This window comes from Falco punctatus (genome assembly GCF_963210335.1).
Source record: "Falco punctatus genome assembly, chromosome: 1".
Taxonomy (NCBI): Eukaryota; Metazoa; Chordata; class Aves; order Falconiformes; family Falconidae; genus Falco; species Falco punctatus.
This window is the reverse complement of record NC_137580.1, coordinates 4,441,262-4,460,737: the sequence shown is the minus strand read 5'-3', so window position 1 is coordinate 4,460,737 and position 19,476 is coordinate 4,441,262. Positions and strand designations below refer to the sequence as shown.

General features: G+C 45.6%; 1 protein-coding gene across 2 annotated transcripts in view; it reads left to right on the top strand.

Moving 5' to 3' along the window:
* The first annotated feature begins 450 nt into the window (after positions 1-450).
* The window catches only part of ACSL1 (acyl-CoA synthetase long chain family member 1), a 42,699-nt gene continuing 23,673 nt past the window's right edge, over positions 451-19,476 (top strand). Inside the window, exons 1-4 of one of the 2 annotated variants that reach the window (XM_080376083.1) lie at positions 451-591; positions 9,745-9,972; positions 18,497-18,611; positions 19,009-19,073. In XM_080376083.1, coding sequence (XP_080232209.1) covers positions 9,778-9,972; positions 18,497-18,611; positions 19,009-19,073 — 375 coding nt within the window. In that variant the 5' untranslated portion in view covers positions 451-591; positions 9,745-9,777. Of the gene's footprint in view, positions 592-720; positions 4,959-9,744; positions 9,973-18,496; positions 18,612-19,008; positions 19,074-19,476 lie in introns of those variants that run through there. The other variant, XM_080376084.1, reaches the window with a different exon arrangement.

Here is a 19,476-nt window from a genome sequence, read left to right as displayed (position 1 = left end):
ACCGCCGGGCCCCTCACACCGCCGGGCCCCTCACAGACCAGCTCCAGCGGCGGCCAGCGGGTTACTCCCCGCCCCGCAGCAAGGTCATCGTCCTCTCCCAAACCCCTTCACAGCGCCACACGCGCCCCTGCAGCCCGCTCCCCCCGGGGGCAGAGCCGTAAGAGACGCTCCCCCCGCACCCTGTCATCTGGCCTTGCCGAGGTGTGAGGCGGCGTGAGGCGGCGGCCCCGCCGTGCCCGCGCTCGCCTCGCTGCCCCGGGCCTTCGCTCCGGTTTGTGCCCGCCGCCCCCACCGCGGTTTTGTAGGGGTTATTGTGGCAACCCCAGGCGCGCCGGAGCGCTGCCCTGAGCGGTATGGGGTGGCGGCCGTAGCCCGTCCGCCGGCCCGGGGGCGGGGAGGGAGGCGCGGCGGGGCGGCCGGGGCGGGGGCAGGCCCGGGCCCTAGCGCCCGCCGGGCGGCGCGGGCGGGAGGGCGGGCGGAGGAGGCGGGATCGGCACACGCACACGCCGCTCCCGCCGTGCTCGGCTTAAATAGGGCGGCGTCGGGGGAGCCGCGCACAGCCGTGGTTGTTGTTGCCGCCGCCGCCGGGAGGTGAGCGGGGCGCGGGGGCACCGCCGCTGCCGCCCGGGGCGGGGGACGAGGCTGCGGGCCCGGCCGCGCCGATGGGCGGGCAGGGCTGGGGGCTGTCGGCTGTCAGGGACGCGCCGGCCGCAACCTGCCCGGCCGCCGCCGAGGCGGGCTGGACTCGCCGGGGCCTGCCGGTGCCGCCCGGCTCCGCGGCGCTGGGGCGGCCTGCGCGGCCACTGTCACCTGCGGGGCCGGGCGGTTGGCGGCGAGGGGTGGCGGGTGCCGGCGGGGCCGTCCCGCCGCCGGTCCCCTCAGACTGCCTCCCCGGGGTCGCGGTGTTTTCGCTTCCGCCCCGCGCTGGGATGAGCGCCCCGTGGAGCCGGCTCGGCTTCCCCTCGCACAAAAGCCTTCAGGAAAGCGTAGCCGGCTGCCTCCGGCCTCCCCCGGCGCTGCGGCAGCTCCGGCTGGCAGGGCATTGTTCGGGCTCCAGCGCTGCCCGCTCCCCCGGCACGGCACGGCCCGGCCCGGGATAAACAACCCTGGCCGCGGGGTGGTCGCCGCGGCCGGCGCCGCTGTCGGGGCAGCGAAGCCCGGCGCTGCCCGGGTGCCCAGCCCAGCAGCAGGTAGCAGGCTGGGGAGCGCAGTGCTGCGTGTTGACCTGAGGGCTTTAATGTTTAGTTGCTTGGACCTCGTCCTCAAGTAGGTTGTTCTTACGGGCACGAATGCAGCAGGCACTTGAAGCAGCTTTTATTTTTGTTTTTCGTTTTAAGCGGTTGAGAGCGTGTATGGAAATGTAGCGTAAGGCAAACTGGCCTAAAATGGAAGGTTGAGCGACTTTGACTTTGCAGGCCTCCCCTCTGCTGCTGGGTAGGACTTACAGTGCTACAGCTGGGGATTTAGCCTGGTTACACGGTGCTTTTGTTCTAGGATGCATACATTTCTCGTTCCTGTTGAACAGGAATTGCAACACTTGGAGCCTTCTGAATTTCTAAAGGCCATGTCGGTGAGCTGTCTGGGGTATTACAGACACCCTCTTGGACCTAGTAATCCATCTAAACGTATGCCTTGCTTGGGTGAGGGTCTGAGATATGATGGTCATGTCCTGTGATAGGAAGGAGTGACAGCTAAAGAAACTGCTGTAGAAACCCCATGGTTCTGATTCTGTAGATAGACCACAGCTATTCCACGCAGTATTAGCAGATATTTTTTTTTTTTCATCTACATTGCTTTACAGGGAGCCATAGAGTTTTCTAAGCCTGCTCCGGAGTGTTTGTATTTGCATGTCTGCTTTGGACCATGCTCTCAAACTCACAAGCTGAGATTTCTCAGCTCAAGAGATCTGGATCAGATTTCTTGGGTCAAGAAATTCTGAGTATAAGAAGGCATTATTGAGTTTACTGAAAAAGACTTATTTTACTCTTGCAACAGCAACAATATTACTAATGCAAAAACTGAGTTCTTCATGGAACCACATTGTTGGTACCTGATTCTCTAAACTGCAAGAGTATCTAGCTCACTTGTATTGGAATATGAAAATGACTGATGGGGAAAATCTAAAGCTTGTAATTATAAGTAGCTGTTGTGTGTAGCATATTCAATTCAAGGTCTTGAGCAAAGGGCCTTGGCCTATTCTGTGGACTGCATGATTATAATGGATTTTAAAGGCAGCTTCTAAATCTGGTAGATGCTGGTTTGCAACTACAAATCTGCCAACATGAGGTTGGAAGTAAGTCTTCAGTTCTTGAAAAGCAAACCCCCAAGTAGCCTTTTGCTTCAAGGGCAAGTACAAGGCTGGTATTGATAGAAAAAACAAAGCAAATAATTCAAAATGGAAGGAAAGACAACTTCGAAATGGTTAGCTGGGTAAGTGACTCTCCTATTTCTTGAGTGAAGTCTGTGTAGCTAGCCGATTATCCTACCTCATTGCTCCAGTAGAAATGAATACCACATGAGACTTTTTTTGGAGGAGATAGAGGTTGGTTATACTTTCTCTGTCCTGGGTGTGTTGATCTCCAGTGGGGGAGAGAGTAAATGGTTTCTTCTTTCTTTCCCCTCCAAGAAAACAATGCTTTGACTAACGTGAACAATAGAAAATAGTAGTAGGTTGGTTTTCTGGTTTGTTTTTCTAAGTCCTGATAATACATTTGGTAGAAATAGGTAGACTCAAAAAGGCTACTGGCACAAAATTTTTCAAATGTGCAGTAGAGAGGGGGAGAAAGATATTCTGGCTCAAGGAGGTACATTGCTTGATAAATTTGGCTTCTGGTAGTCTGATGGATAGACTGCCTGCCATATCCTACTTCCCTGCTGTGCTAAATTAGAAGTTTAGATATGTTAAATATTTTAATATGTTAAATATAGCCAGTGGTAACGCCCCAGAAGTCCTCACAATTAAGAGAGGAGACCGTTTGTTCATTGGTTTTGTGTGGGAGCTTACGAAGCCATGTGGCTCAAGGAAGCACTGCTGTACAACATTGACCTTTACAGGCAGTAGGCTGAACCCTGGCTGCAGATGAGGGGCTTGCGTTTCTGCAGATCCTGCCTGGCTCCTGCAACAAGGACACTTAATAACACAAGGCTTCTGCTCTTTTTTGCTACCTTCCATGCTGGGAGTTACTCAGCTACAGAGAGTAAAATATGGTAGTAAAATATTCCCTTTTTTGTTAGGATTTTAATCTTAGTAGTACTGGTAGCTTGTCCAAAACTGACTGAAAACAGCATGCATGGTTTTCTAGAGAGTTAGAGGAAATCTTTTAAACATTTTTTTTGTACTTGGACTCCTTAAGGTTTATAGCAGAAATGCATCATGTTCTGTTTGGAGAAGATTTCTGGCTTTCTGTATGAATTTTTGTTCTTAAACCCAGAACTCTTAAGCTTGTTAGTTTGATACTGCATGTGCCTTGTTTTGAAAACTTGGCCTCCGCAGCTGGGCTGCGTTAATAACCTGGTGAGGATGGATTGGTTTCCTAGGAAAGCTAGAAGAAACTGCTTACTATCACTGACACAGAGGAAACAGGGATATCTTAATATCAGAGGTCAAGAGGTTGCTTTGTAGTCATCTTTCTTGTGATGCTGGTGTTGGGAGGTCACTTGGTGAATCAGTTGCTGCTTCTAAGTTCTTACTGATCTGTCCAGTCTCATAGTGCTAAGGGTTATGTTTGTTTTCTTTTAAGCACCCTTCTGAATGTAAACACTGTCTAGTGTGATGCAATGTGGCTTAGTGTACCTGACCCAGGTTGCCTTCTGCTAGACTTCAGGTGACAGAAGTATGAGTAAGGAAACTCATTCTTGCAGAGTCTTGGGTGAGCGCTTGAAGCATGTGTGAACTTGATGTTGCATACTGGGCTTTCTGAATAAGTAGCCTTTTCCTGGGAGGGAATGAATAATTGGTGTGGTCTACTCAAGCTGTTAATGTCACAAGAAAGCTGCTAGTTTGTAGCAGTTTGCTTCTGTAGGGTGATTTTTTTTATCTAAACTGTATTTAGATTGAGGTTAAATTAACAGAGTAGTGTCATGATGTACTTGCAAATCCGTTGTAGGGGTGCAATTCTAATGAATGGTAACATAGGCTGCAAAGTAGTTACTTGTGACCATCTTCTGTGGCCTTTGAAGATGAGAAACTGATAAGACTGTTTAGTGAGGTATTGTGTATGTATGGGCATGCATCAAAGGAAGCTTAAATTGATCACTGTCTCAAACCAATGCTTCCTACTAAAACCTTTTCCTTAATATACAGGGTTGCCAAGCGCTGCTGGAGGAGGACTGTAGTTGCACAAAAGGCATTGAGCAGGTTCTTGTCATGTGGTTCAGCTCCTGAACTTGAATAAACTCCAGTGACCTCATTGGTGTGCACTCAGATTACTTGTTGGACATCATTAAGAGGCAAGAATCCAGGTGCTGTTCCATTTGCCTGCAGCCAAATGTCTGAGGACAGGGCTGTGACTCCCCTTGTAGATGGAGACAGTGTTGGTGCATCAATATCAGATGTAGTGCTCCTTAAAGGTTGTAGCAAGAGTCTTAACTTCAGTTGCTGTTTATTAGTAATCCCTATGGCCCAGCTGATGGGGCTGAGTCCAGTTTGTAGGCTGCTGCCCTCCAGTCCTGCTTTGTCCCAAGTGCAGGAATAGAAACTGAACCAGCAGAGGCAACCTGAACCACTGCATGATGCCCTGTGGTTGCTCAAAGCCAGACTGGGGGGCTGAAGAGGGGTTGGAGGTGGTGAATATTAAGGACCTGCTGATTCCTCTCTGAATAATGGGATGCGTTCCTCGCTAACAGCTTTTTATTTTAGTTCCTCCCTTTTTACTGTTGCAGGAAAGTTGATCTGTCAGTTGCTGCTTTAAAAGGATTTATAGCTTTGAAGCCTGGCTGGGTGATCTAGGTGATTCTGGGTAAGATGAGATACTTTTTTTTTTTTTTTTTTTTTATGGTGGGGGGTAGGTGGAAGAGGAGATCAGAATAGTGGATTAGGCTGTTCAATAGTACTTGGTTTGCTCAGGGAGGTCCTTAGTGGCTAAGGAGAGACTGTCATGTCCTATATGACATGACAGGCTGCACTACAGGTGACATCTTGCTGTTGCATTTGTGTTACACAAAGCTTAAACGGAGGATCCTCCTTCAGGTTTCAATTACCTATGCTCCTTTGCTGTATCTTGAGGGTGGTTGTGGTTTCCTTACTGGTTAGTTTCGCTCTGTCGTAGATGGTTGCAAGACGGTCAAGTTACTGCCTTGACTGCAGGGCTGGGGAAGAAAGTCCTGGGAGCACCTGCATGCAGGGTTTGGAGTTGCATGTTTTAAGGTGTAATATCACAACAGTCCGTCCCTTTCCCCAGCCATGCTGCCCTCTTTCCTCCTGGGACCTAGTGGCTATCTGGTCATCCAGACAAGAGTTGATCTAGCTGAGGACTAGTATCAGAACTAACCCAGGAAAATGGTCTTTGCTAGACGACCTCCCTAGTGTGACTGTACAACCAGATGAGTGCCTGGCCAGCACAAAGAAGGTTTCAGGAGCGTGTATCTGGCACAGGTTAGACTGACTGAAATTTAAGATGATTGTAAATGTACTTTGAGATGAGGATTATGTATTTTATTCGGACAAAAGAATTTCTCTTGTTAATAGCTTTGTTGCACCTGCTTTTATACTCAATAAAGGGGCTAGAATATGGTTCTGCACTTGCTCTTTCAAAGGATGAGTGAAGAAAGACTTAAGTAAAACAGAGATCTGTGGGAGCTGTGTAGCGTAACTTGTAACAGTAAGAAAACAGCAAACTGCAATGGCAAGTAGCTGTTGGGATAACCCAAAGGTATTATACGGGTGGCTGATCCCCTACTCCAGCATATCCTAGTGAAAACATCTTAGTGCCATGCTACCCATAATAAGAGATGGGCAGCTCGTCTTGCAGCTTTCTCCTGTCTGTAAGAGGCTGCAGAAATAACACAGCCACTTATTTTACACCAGGTAGTGGACCTGCCTTTATGGCAGGCCGCTGCAGTGCTAGTGTGCTGTTCATCTAAATATTAGGATAGAGGAAGAGAGGCCGTTGGTTCTTGGGGTTGTTTTTCTTAGCAATACAGAAGCTGATGGCTGTTCTCTTCCGTTGCACTCGAACGATGTCTGGCTATGGATAGACAATAGGCAGGCTGCTGCCGGCTGTAAATAGCCCATTGTACACTGAGAGTAGGAGCAGCAAAGAACGGCAGAGTCCTGCCAACTTGGGTCGTTGCCTTGAGATACTGGCTCTGCTGTAAAGAATGAGTCTTGGGTGCTGTGGGGGGTGTGTGCGTGTGTGTGAGCAGAGAGTTGGCTTTGTCTCAGCCATACAGAGCTCCTTAACCAAATTGGTATGATGAGTTCAGAGGGATGCTTTCATGGGCTGGATTTTTGGAACTGCTGTTTCTGTGGAGGTGGCCAGGAACAGGTAGTTATCTCTGAAGCAGTTTTGCCCTGTTATTAAAACCGCTTTCCTCTATCTGTCTGGTATTGTTTCTAAACTTGGGAACAAAGATCTACTGGTTGTGTTGAGGAAAGTGCTTTTGACCTCAGACACTGTCCGTTCTGCTCTAAGATTTTTGCTATATGTAGCAACCAGAGTATCACAGACTGGTACTTCTCTTATCAAGGATCTTCTTCCTTTGGGTCTCCAGCTGTGACTTATAATAATCTGCTGTGTCCTGGCTCACGCTGGGTCTGAGCTTCTGAGTCTATTCCTTGTGGTCCAGATCCTGTCTGGATGAGAAGCAATCGCAGGCCCCATGTCTGTGAAGACAGCATGGCTTTTTTGCTTCTCTTGAGTGAACAGACTTAGCTGGGTCCTTCCTTGAGGAAAAGGACTGCAAGCAAGATCCTAGCTCCACCGAGAAGATCTTTGTGTCTCAATCTAAAGGCTTTGAACTGCGCTCCCTGGCCACAGTAAAGACCCTGGATGTCTGATGTGATTGGAGCATGAGCCAAGTAAATACTGAGATGGATCAAGGAAGGATGAGAGGCATTGAAGCCTTCTTTCTTGATGGGGTGTGTTTGGATACATATGTTAAGAATGTGAGTTTATTCTCCCTGTTGCATTTGGCTTTGTCTTAAATCCAGAAAATGGAGAGTTGGTAGGACTTGCAGATGGTGTCAAAGCTAGGAATTGCTTAGTCCGGCAGAAAACTCTGTCCTAACCTTGGTTTTTGTGCTGATGAGGCAGAAGGTATAATAAAAAAATGTTATCCCTCAATATAAACCTAAGCAGTAAAACATACCATTAAGTAACTGATAACTTGTGGTATAACTGCTCAAGAGAGGTTTTATGTTTACAGGCTGCTCTACAAACAACTGGTCAAGGAAATGAAAAGTAGTGGTGGGTGTATCTTTGCTTTTCACCTAGGCTGAAATCATAGCAGCTCCTTGACTACAATGGGACTCTTGCGTGAATAAAATGATCACGTTTACTTCAGTTATTGTTAGCTGTAATAGCACCACAGCCTTTTGAAAGAGTGTATCTCTAATTACATTGCCTTCCTAAATCGTAGTGTGTGCACAGGACACATCATGACTAATGCAGAGAGAAAAGCAAGTGCCTTGTTTTAAGTCAAAGGTGTTTACTGTGAGGCTTGAGGAGGGAAAAGCTAAGCTTGCTTCTAGCCCTTACATACGTTTATAGCCCCCTTTTATCTAGTTTCATGACATGGTGCCTCATATACACAGAATTAACTTGCAAGCCAAGACTTCCTTGCTGGAGTTACTTTTTATTCTTACTGTTCATCTGTGTATGTTAAAACTTGAGGTAGTTTTCATGCCTGCAATGCTAATGGGCATGATGATACATAAAAAGCAAGAGTATGGTAATCCTAACTGTTAAATCGGTAATTCACTTTTTTTTTTAATACTTTTATGCCAAGAGAAGGTGAAGAGTTTCCTTGTTAGCATATTCAGTTCATCTCTACCTTCCATTACTACAGCCTGATGTGTTGTGGGTTTTGAGTATAGCCTGCTGTGTATTACAATGCAAATAGCCAAAAGGCATTTCTGTAGGGCGGCCCTGCACTGCGTATCTAGGTGATGCAGCCCTGTACCCTGAGGCTATGCCACAAGAGGAAAGTGGGTGGGAAAGGGCAGTGCCTGCAGACTGAGAAGCACTCTGTGGGTCTGGGACCCTTCCAGAGGTGGAACTTGATTCTATCCTGACACTGCTCCCATCCATGACTTTACTCCAGCCTGTCCTTCTGCTAACATTGTGAAACCGTGGGCCCTTTGAACCAATTTTTATAGCTTTTTTTGCTGTCTCTAGCAAATCCTTGTCTAAATACTAGTTAGACTTTTTGTGAACTAGACAAGTCTTGTGTTGCCTGGTTGAATAACGGATTGCAGCAGTAAAGATTTCAAGGGCAGACTGTAAACTAGAGATTTTCCCATAGAAATGCAAAACCTTAGCCTGGTATGGTTGGTTTTAAAACTAATAAGCATATAATTCTGCCTGTCTGGATTTTGGTGTCTCCTGCGGTGGTGTGTTGTTACACAGTATGTTCTAACTATTTGACCACGTATCCTGACATTCTTTAGGACATTTGTTTAAATTTATTGTCCATAGGAAATGGCCAGAACTACATTATCTAGGTCAACGCACCTCTGCTGTTCAAGCAAGCAGGAAAGCGTTGCTTCCCCCTGCCCCAGCCAGGGAGCAGCCATTGTCGGCCGGCCCTGGGTGGCATGGCAGGAGGCTGAGGTGGTGACAGGCACCGGTGAGCGCCGCTGCCAGCCGGGCTGGCGGCCGCCCTTCAGCGGGCGGTGGGGTGACCGGGTGCCGGCTGCCATTGGCCACGGGCAGGCTGGCCGCCTGCTGCTTACCTCTCACCCAGTGGGCAGGAGCTGGTGGGTTTGGCATGTGACAAACGTCCCGGGAGACCTTGGCTGTGGAGGAGAGCACCAGCTGAGCTGACTGCAATCCCTTTTTTCCGTGGCTGGTTATTTGCTGTGGAATATCCATGTCAGCGAGTGCTGGCGGGGAGCAGCCTTTTTCAGCTCTTCCTTCTGTGTGAACGTGAGAAATCAAATGTGCTTCCTGTGCTTGATTATATTGCTGTGTACTTCTGCCTTGGGCCTCCTTAGATGCTGCTTTAGGCTGCCTCATGACCAGAGATAAATAGCTGGCATGGTGCTAGGAGAAATAGGCAGCTTGCTAGCACAGAGGAGCTACAGGAGGTTACCAGCTTTGAAGGCAGCTTGTTGAAGTGAGCTTTCTGTGTGTGATTGAAGGGAGAGTAGAAAAGAGAGTTTATTTTACTGGATTTAAGAGATGAAAAATCCTGCTCCTGCTATGCCACCACAGGATTAGGATGCTCTTTGTTGTGTTAATCAAGGCAGGTTAACATTTTAGCCCTGCCCTTCGTCTCCTAGACTTCCCTGTTTGACACTGTTTGAACAGTCTTATAGTACAACTACTTATTTTGCACTTGTGAAATGCTGTCCTTTAACAAAACTTTTGCTTTTTTCTGAAACCTCCTGTCAGCCCCACCTGTTTTTCTGGACTATGAACCAGTAATTGCTTGCTTAATTGCAGCACATAAGCCTAAAGGTATTGCCTGCGTAGTGGCAGATCAAGTTATTTCGTTAGTGGGAAGCCAGTAGGATATATCACTCCCACAACAAGGGGGGTGTGTGTTCAGATTTTTGTGTGTAACTTTCTTTCATATCACCAGATTCCAGCGTTGGGACAGCTGCACTGAACTGCAATGCAAGCACATGAGTTGTTTAGACACCTACGAATGCCAGAACTTGGGGATGTCAGACAGTATGTGCGCACCCTTCCAACAAATACGCTGATGGGCTTCGGTGCTTTCGCAGCTCTCACAACCTACTGGTATGCAACAAGACCAAAAGCACTAAAACCACCATGTGATTTAGCAATGCAGTCTGTGGAAGTAGAGGTAAGTGTCACTTGATGGATTTTGAAGCCTAAAGGTGGCATTCAGAGAGACAAAACACTGATTAACATAAGAGTGTTTCTCAACTTGTAGTGTGTGGGAAATACACTTCGGGGCATGCTTGTGTTTTTTTTCTGAAATGTGGCTTGAACTCTCGGGTTTTTTTGGCTTTTCAAATTTGAAAACCGGATTGAAGTTATAGTGGTAGTAACTAGCACGGGAGAGCAAGTCTTTGTGCTGAGAAAACTGAGCTTCTGATCTGACTGGTGGCAGGAAACCTGTGCCCGTTAGAATTGGCACAGTGTGTTTTCAATTCCTGGCCACGTGTTTAGCTGATGACCTATTAAATTAGGTCTTGGGGTCAGAGTATGTATGCTGCTGTATACTGATTAGGCTAGTACTTTTCTGTTATATATAGCTTATAATAGCTGACAGATGAGACTTTGTATTCGGTTACAAGCATGAAGGTGGTACTAATTGTCCTTAGATGATCTGCGGAATAATATATTAGTCCTGCAAAGAGATCCCAGCCATGGAGTAAGTTGAAATTAAAGCAACCACCTGCTAAACTCTGGGTATGCTTAGTTTTTATCTTGTGCTGTTTAGAGGCAGACAGAGTTGCTATTGGGTGGTGCTTTTTTCATAGTGAAGTCAAATATGGAAACAGTCTGACTGGGAGTAACTGTTGCTTAGAAGCAAATATAGACAACTGATTACATGGCTGGGGTTTCCTGAGCAGCAGCAGTTATATCAATTCCCCTGTTCACTGCAGAGTCAAGATTTTACCGTTACTTTATTCTTTCAAGAGTGCCTCTGTATTTCTTCAGGCTGCACAAGGTGCTTCCTCCTTTTGAAGGAAGGAGACTGCTTTGAAAGGCTGTAATCTTCAAGGGAGATACTTACTAAATGTAGGATTGTAAGGCTGGCAGTATCTTTCATTGATAGTCAGAAACTACCACTGTATATTTTTGCACACATACTTGCAACTAAATTCTCCCTTTATAGCATTCTTCTGTGTGGATATACTGCATCTGGTTGTCCTGTATCAAATGCAATTAAGATGGTTTCTTGTGCTTAAGAGTAACGTGACTACAAACTGATGAAATGAATGTGGCAGAGCAGTTTGGAATCTACAGCATGTAATTTTCATGAAATTTAGCAAAGCAGATTCCTGTCATGGTCTCAAATTAGGCACTTCCTTTGCCATGTTTCATGATACTGAGATTGAAGAATAAAGCATTAGTTGGCCCCTCCATTCAAAAGTTTAGTTAGTGCCATTTATTTTCAGATCATCTTCCCAGTATGGTATCCAGTAAGCTTGCTGACAGGTCATGTTACTATAGCAAGTAATGGTCTGCTGTTAGAAGTACACAAAGGGGAAACAAATATGCTCTGGCAATGTGATAATTGCCAAAAATGCCTCTTGTCAAGTAACACGTGTAGAGTAAGGATCCAGAGGTCAGATTTTGCTTATCTTGGTGATCTTTTCCCATCCTGACAGCAGCCATGTAGTGGATAGAATAATCTTGTAGAGCAGCCTGTTTTGGTGGCTGGAATTACCTAGCAGTGAAAGCTTTCCAGCTGTGGAGGGCCTTACTAGTCAGTATAGACTTCAGCAAATTTGGGGAGCTTTGTATTAGAAGACAGTAAAATAGTGACTCTTAACTGGCCATAAAACCAGTGACAAATTGCTTGCTTATCTGAGATTCTTGACAGCAGTCTCAGTTCATTGCCTTTACCATGAAATAGCTCATCGCTGCTGAATTCTGTGATTGAAATCGTTGTTTGGTAGCATGAGACTTCACTAAACTACTTAATGCATCATTGATCCATGTTGTACTAATTACCATCGTCTCTTTGATCAGAGCAAGATAGGTATAACAGCATTATTTTTCATTGCCTCTTTAGAAAATGCATTTTAATGGGAAGATGGATGAACAGTAGTAAAACTCAAATAAAAACCAGCTGAGCATATTAGCATGTCTTGGAAAGAAGAGCTCAGATTTTGAGAACACATTGGAATGAGCAAGATCTATCCAGCTTTGTTTATTGACAGTGCAGATATAGCCCTTAATGTAATGTTGTAAACTGTACCAAACTAATCAAATGAGAATGTATGTTTTGAAGCAAGTTTCAAGTGCCTGTTAGAACTGATACTCTTATGACAACGGTAATGAGTGTAATACAGCATTTGGGATTCAGTTTCTCACTGCATTTTGTTTAGAATTTCACTTACCTGCATTCTCTTATACATGTGTTCAGCTATGTCACTTATTGTCACTTCTACAGAAGAAAAGTATCAAATATTGCTCTCAAATTATGTCAACGTTGTTTTTTTTCTGGCTTAGCAATACAATATTAAAAGACTTGGGGAGTAAGCAATGTGCCTCAAAAAAGACATGGCAGAAGGTAATTTCCTCTTCTCTACTGTTCTGGTATCTAATCTACCTGTTCATTAATGGTAACAGTTTTGAACTATAAACAAGCTTCTGTTAATTCTTACTTGTGACTTATTTCCTTGGCCTCTAACAAAGTTAGATGAAGTTGGTGACTGGAGTAGGGTTTCTACACGTTCTGGTAATAAATCTTCATAACGTTATATGGGAGGGAAAAGGATCCTATTTATTTCTGTTATACATCACTTCCCATCTCTGGAAAGCTTCGATTTGGTAAGCCAGGACCCAGTGATCCTTTTTAACCATCACTGAATGAATGTAAAGATTGCACACTTAGTTGAATATCGGTATGGAGAGTTACTGAGAGTATCAGCTCTTATAGAGTAGATACCATGATGAAAAGATACGGAGTATGATCTTTAAAGTATACATACTACAGTTAGGTTTCACTGAAAGAAACCCTCTTGTCTTCAGAGCTCCCAACCTGATCTCTCTTCAGGGGATCTTCTCAGAGGTAAGGTGAAAATCTCTCAGGATCCACTTTAATCTTGTCTCCCCTCCTACTGACAAGGGACTAATGAAGAGCAATTCTAAATAAAGTCTGACTAGTGTGAGACTGTATTGCTGAGACTTGTGCTACGTTAATGGTAGAAATAGGGCATTAGTCCTATGCTCCAGACCACTGATCTTCTTTGAAGACCTCTGCTGGCCCCTCTCCAGCAGTTCCCTGTCTCTCTTGAACTGGGGAGCCCAGAACTGGACACAGCACTCCAGGTGTGACCTCCCCAGGGCAGAGTAGAGGGGGAAGATCACCCCCCTCGACCTGCTGGCCATGCCTCTCCAAATGCACCCCAGGATGGTACCATTGGCCTTCTCGGCCACCAGGGCACACTGCTGGCTCATGGGCAACCTGCTGTCCCCCAGGACTCCCAGGTCCTTCTCCGCAGAGCTGCCCCCCAGCAGGTCAGCCCCAGCCTGTGCTGGTGCCTGGGGTTGTTCCTCCCTCGGTGCAGGGCCTTACACTTGCCTTGGTTGAACTTCACGAGGTTCCTCCCTGCCCAGCTCTCCAGCCTGTCCAGGGCTCGCTGAAGGGCAGCGCAGCCTTCTGCTGAACTGGACGCTCCTCCCAGTTTGGTATCATCAGCAAACTGGCTGAGGGGACACTCTGTCCCTTCTTCCAGGTCACTGATGAGTAGACTGACCAGGACTGGACCCAGCACTGACCCTGGGGAGCACCGCTGGCTACAGGCTCCCAGCTGGGCTCTGCGCCCCTGATCACGGCCCTCTGAGCTCTGCCGTTCTGCCAGTTCTCAACGCACCCCACTGTCCCCTCGTCTAACCCACGCTGCCTGAGCTTACCTGTGAGGGTGTTGTGGGAGACAGTGGCAAAAGCCTTGCTGAGGTCAAGGCAGACAACATCCACCGCTCTCCCCTTGTCTACCCAGCCAGTCATTCCATCACAGAAGGCTATCAGGTTGGTCAGGCATGAACTACCCTCGGTGAATCCACTTTGACTGTCCCTGATGACCTTCTTTTCCTCCACATGCTTGGCGATGACCTCCAGGATGACCTGTTCTATCACCTCTCCAGGGACAGAGGTGAGGCTGACGGGCCTGTAGTTTCCTGTGTTGTCCTTGAACTTTTTGAAGACTGGAGTGACACTGGCTTTCCTCCAGTCCTCAGGCACCCCTCCTGTCCTCCATGACCTTTCAGAGATGATGGAGAGTGGCTGGGCAATAGCAGCTGCCAGCTCCCTCAGCACTCAGGGGTGCATCCCATTGGGGCCCATGGATTTGTGGGTGTTGGTTTTGCTCAAGTGATCTGTCGTGTGATCCTCCTCAACCAAGGGAAAGTCTTCCTTTCTCTGGACTCCCTCTCTTGCCCCCAGGGTCTGGGAAACCTGAAGGCCGGCCTGGGCAGTAAAGACTGGAGCAAAGGCAACGTTCAGGAACCCCACCTTCTCTGGGTCCTTTTGTCACCAGGGCACCCACCTCATTCAGCAGTGGGCCCACATTTTCCCTAGTCATCCTTTTGCTATTCATGTACTGTAGTCCTTGATATCCCTTGCCAGATTTAATTCCAAATGGATCTTAGCCTTTCTCATTGCTTCACTGCATGTTCTGATACCATGCCTGTATTCCTCCCAAGTGGCCTGTCCCTTTTCTACATCCTGTAAGCTTCCTTCTGAGGTTTGCCAGAAGGTGTTTGCTCATCCATGCAGGCCTCCTGCCCCTTTTGCTTGATCTTAGTCATAGGAATGCACCTATCTTGAGCTTGTAGGAGGTGATGCTTGAATATTAGCCAGTTGCCTTGAACTCGCCTACTTTCTAAAGCCCTAACCAAGGACCTTCCTGGAGGAATCCTGTGGAAGTGGCCGAAATTAGCTCTTCTGAAGTCAGGGTTGCAGTTCTACTTACTACCCTGCTTCCTTCATGCAGGATCCTGAGCTCCACCATGTCATGGTCACTGCAGCCAAGGCTGCCCCCCAGCCTTCACATCCTCAACCAGTCCTTTGTTTGTGACTACAGTGTCCAGGAACACACATTGCCTTGTTGGTGCTTCTACCACCTGTGTCAAAGTTACCGTCAGTGCTCTGCAGGAGCCTCCTGGACTGCATGTGCCTAACTGTGTTGTCTTTCCAGCAGATATCAGTCTTCCTTGGGAACCAGAGCCTGTGATCATGAAGCTACCTCCAATTGTCTGTAGAAGGCCTCGTTGACTTCCTTATCAGGTGGCCTGTCATAAAGTCCCGCAACAGTGTCCCACATGTTGGCCTGCCCCTTAATCATTACCCATAAGCTCTCAACCTGTTCTGCATCCACCCCCTAGGGTGAGCTGGATGCATTCTGGTTGCTTCCTCACATAAAGAGCGACTCTACCACCTCGGCTTGCTGGCCTGTCTTTCCTAAAAAGTACGTAGTCGTCCATGACAGCATTCCAGTCATGCAATAGCTGAACAGCTTTGGCTATTGATTTGAATGCAAGTGTATGCCTGTCAGATATATTAAATCTTGCTTTAAAAACCCAAATACTTCTGTTTGGCTCCAGTTCTGCTAAAGCATGTAGGAGGATAGGATATAAATAAACACTAGGGTGTCAGCATTTTCTAGTAGTAAGAGTTCGGATTTGTGATGCTGACTTCCCCCCCTCCCGATTAAGTTAGGAATTTTAGCTGTTGTGTGCTTACCTAGGGATCGGCATGCTTAAAATTATTAAATTATATGGCTGGTTTGAAGACTAGTTTGTATTTCTTGCTACTCAGAATATACATGTTGGTGACCTAAGCACCACTTACAGTATACTTTCCATCTTGGGAAAATAGAAATTGGGTCTCTTGCCTCAGAGGCGTGGTGGAACCAATAGTGTGTCTTGACCTTACTGCTAATCCTGAGCAGCCTGTGTCAGCAAGAAGCAAACCCAAGGCTTGAACAAAAGCAACTATCCTGTTATGCGACCCAAACAGGCACTGACAGAGTAATATAAGCCTCTGTAGAATAAATCTGTTTCCTTCAGCTGCTGCTATTCTGAACCAATGCCAAGTTTTTACTTCATGTCCAGCGTTTGTTATGTAGTGGGTCAGTTTCCTGCAACTCACTGAGCTGCTGCAAGGGATGCCTTCCACGTGTAACCAGAGGCTGTTGTGTTAATCAGATTTTATTTCCTGGCTCCTTTAAGAACACTTTGGTAAAACTGGCAACCCTTTTGAGTGCTTACCTTTGTACTGGACAGATCTGTTAGATCCCATTAAAATAACTTTTGTGAAATCAGTGAAACATTCCAGTCCTGAGATTCAGATGTTTGGTGGTTGTAGTGACCAGGGATTTTTAGAAAAGTTTGCAGCAAAGAGACCTTTCCCTGATATTGACCAATATTCTGGATAAGGACCCTTTGGGCATGTTCTTAAAACAGCCATTCTTGCTACTCTCAAGCAAAATGTGGACCGATACTATAGTATTGTCTAGTAGATGAGTTCAAACTGAGAGCATAAGGCGGCATCTAAATGACCTTCAGCATAGTCACTGCATCTCTGAAGAATAACATTGAGCTCATGATGGTCTTAGCCCAGGGAGCTGGGTGTTTTTCAGAAAAAACTCTTACTCTAGGGCTGTTAGAAGTTCACTTAATTCTACTGTGGGGGAAAAAAAGAATTGGGTAAGCAAAACCCCACATTAGTTGTGTTTTCCTTTACTAAAAATCATGAGAACTGATGGGGTCTTTTTAGTAGTAGCCTATTACAGAGTTTTGTGGTTGGTTGTTTTTTTTCAGGACAGTTCAGTCAGTGTTGTATCGAAGCAGTATGCCGTCTGTCTGATAATCCTCATCCTCAAATTTGGTTAGTGCCTTAGGCTCTGCAAAAACTGCTTTTGTGGTGCTGTGTAATAGGGCATGTAAACAAAACAGCAGTAGCTCAGATGAGTCAAACAAGTATTTCTTGACTGTTACCAAGGAATGGCTTAGAATATTATATGTCACTTGAAACATGAATTGTAGCACATCAAACATGGTGCATGTGATACATTGTACTTGTTGACTTTACCTACAACTGTGGTTGCAAACCAGGTTCTGTGATCTTTCTCAGGTTAGCTGCGGAGGTGGTAAAACTGGGAAAATCTAGAGGCTGACCTTGGTTATCAAAGATCTATGAAACCAGTCCAATAAAGCAAGCAGTCTTGTTTTTATTTCCAGGTGGAGGCATGTGCTAGTGATCTGTTAATTTCGTATAGGGTAGATGTTGGTCTGAGTGCAAGTATGCTCTTGAGTTTCTAATGTTACAAACTTTCAGAGGTAAGCCAGTCATTAACTTGTTCTGGGTCACGTTCACAATGTAAGTTTCTGCTCACTGTCAAAGGAGTGGCAAGCACTGCATTAGGCTTGGTGTTTTGCTAAAACAAGTTAGACTTGTTTCAGTGTTGAAATATTTCTTTTCTCTCTGTGCCTTTATAATGTGCTACCTCCTTTCTGTGGATGTGGGCAATATGACATCTTCTGCAGATAAACCGGAGGTTATCTAGCTTCTGCGTGGAACAGGTGTTTTCTGGTCTTCCAGAATAGTTTGAAAACAGGAAAATAAGCCAATGGCTGGGGAGGGCCTATGATTGCATATGAATAGGTTTTTGACATTGTGGATGATGGACAATTCAGGCACAGATTTAGTTAGTCCAGGATTTGACTTGTGAAAGAGCCAGGTGTTGACTACAACCACTGATAAGAGAGGGAATCTTATGCAAAGTTTACCCAAGACCCTTTGTTTAACCACTAGGCCCTCCCTGCGAAGAACTTGCTTGTAGGACCCAATAACTGTGGTCCAATAGTACTTGCATAACTGCAATTTGTGAAACTTGATTGATAGAAAATGAGATTATTTCATCAGTTAATCTAAAAAAGGTGATGTTAAAACTATGAACTACTAAATTCTTGTATCGACTTCCAATTGTAGCCTATATAAATGCTTACCTGCTGAAAAATGGTGATTTTAATCTTCAAGGTAGTACTGTCTTGACTGCCTCTAACTAGAGATCAGGAGGAAACCTTTTTTTGCAAGCTGGAATTAAAAAATTGAGTCCTTTAATCCAATTGAATCTGCAATGGAGTATTTTACTTATGAAAACACTTGTTTAGGGTGTTGTTGGCCACCCTTAAAATCCTTTAGACTTTGAAACCATAGTTTGAAGCGTGATTATGTTTTGTAATCTTAATTGGAAAAGTAGATTAGGATCTTAGCATTAATATTGTATCTAGAGAGCTCTGAGGCTGGAGTGATTTAGAAAGCTTGATGGAATTAATTATGCTATATCCTGCAATAATAGAGTAAAACTTTTCTTAAGAAAACCTGTGTGTCTAGTAAGGGCTGTCAAAGGGTGTTCTGTTGTTCTCATTGGTTCTGCGTATTGTAGGTAGCTGAGGAGTGAGACTTTGCCTGACAGGTTTTTAGTAATGCAGGGAGCAGTCTGATTCTTTCAATGATGTCTTAGGAAACCTTGCAGAGATCTCTCCTCTGGTGGTGAAAAGGAACAGTTGTCTCAAGCAGAATTTGCCAAGGCTCGTAACTAAACTTAGATAAGGTGATTTTATTCCTTCAGGAAATTAATTTATAACCAAATGTGTCTAACCTTCCTAATTGGTTTTCTTAGGGTGGTGAGCATGCTCGAAGGTCATCTCTTCTTAACAGTGATGAACTGTTGGTTTGCTACTACGATGATGTGAGGACAGCTTATGATATCTTCCAAAGGGGTGTGCAAGTATCAAGTAAGTCTAAAATTGAAATCAATATTTTCAAAAATAATGTATAGAACTAAAGGTCTGGGCTCTCTTGAAGTGGAGTTGGGGATAGGGGATGTCTACCTAACAATAAAAATGTATTAAGTGAGCATTCTTGAAGGCAGATTTAACTGTGATCTCTTTGAAGCAGAGTTGTGTGAATGAAGTCAGTGCTGTGCTCCTTAGCCTAAACTAACCTTGTTGCCTCTGTCCTGCCCCAGCTTCCCTCCTTGTCTCCCCTCTAAAAAATAATAATAAAAAAGTTTGCCTTCTGAAGCTGTCTGCAAAAAATCTAGATGCTTAACACTGAGAGTGTGGTTAGTGTGGTGTCAGGACAGAGGAGTCAGGGGTTGAACTTTGATTAACTTTTGGTTATCTTTTTTAGATAATGGTCCATGTCTAGGTGTTAGAAAACCAAACCAGCCGTATGAGTGGATCTCCTATAAAGAAGTAAGTAGTCTGTCTAACTTAATGCTTTTGCTTGCTGAGACCATTGTTACAACGTCCAGTAATGCAATATAACAAATCTTAATCATTTGTAGATGTCTTAAAATAGTAGAAGAATATTGCAGAAAGGTTCTAGTTCCTATTACAGCATCTTAAAGGAACAGCCTCAAATATGTGCAAGGTGGAGAAGAGTATCTCCTTCACTTTGTTTATTAACAGTTTTATTTCAGAATTTTTTGAGTTACCTTGGCAGCTTTCAACACCTCATTGCTGATGTTTAGAGCTTGGACACTGTGGCTGCACCTTTGAAGTAGTATTCAGGGACTCTGACTGCTGCTACTTCAGATGTTTGCTTCTGAAAGTGTCATTTTACACCGGGCAAAGTTCTGTCTACAGATGTTGCTTG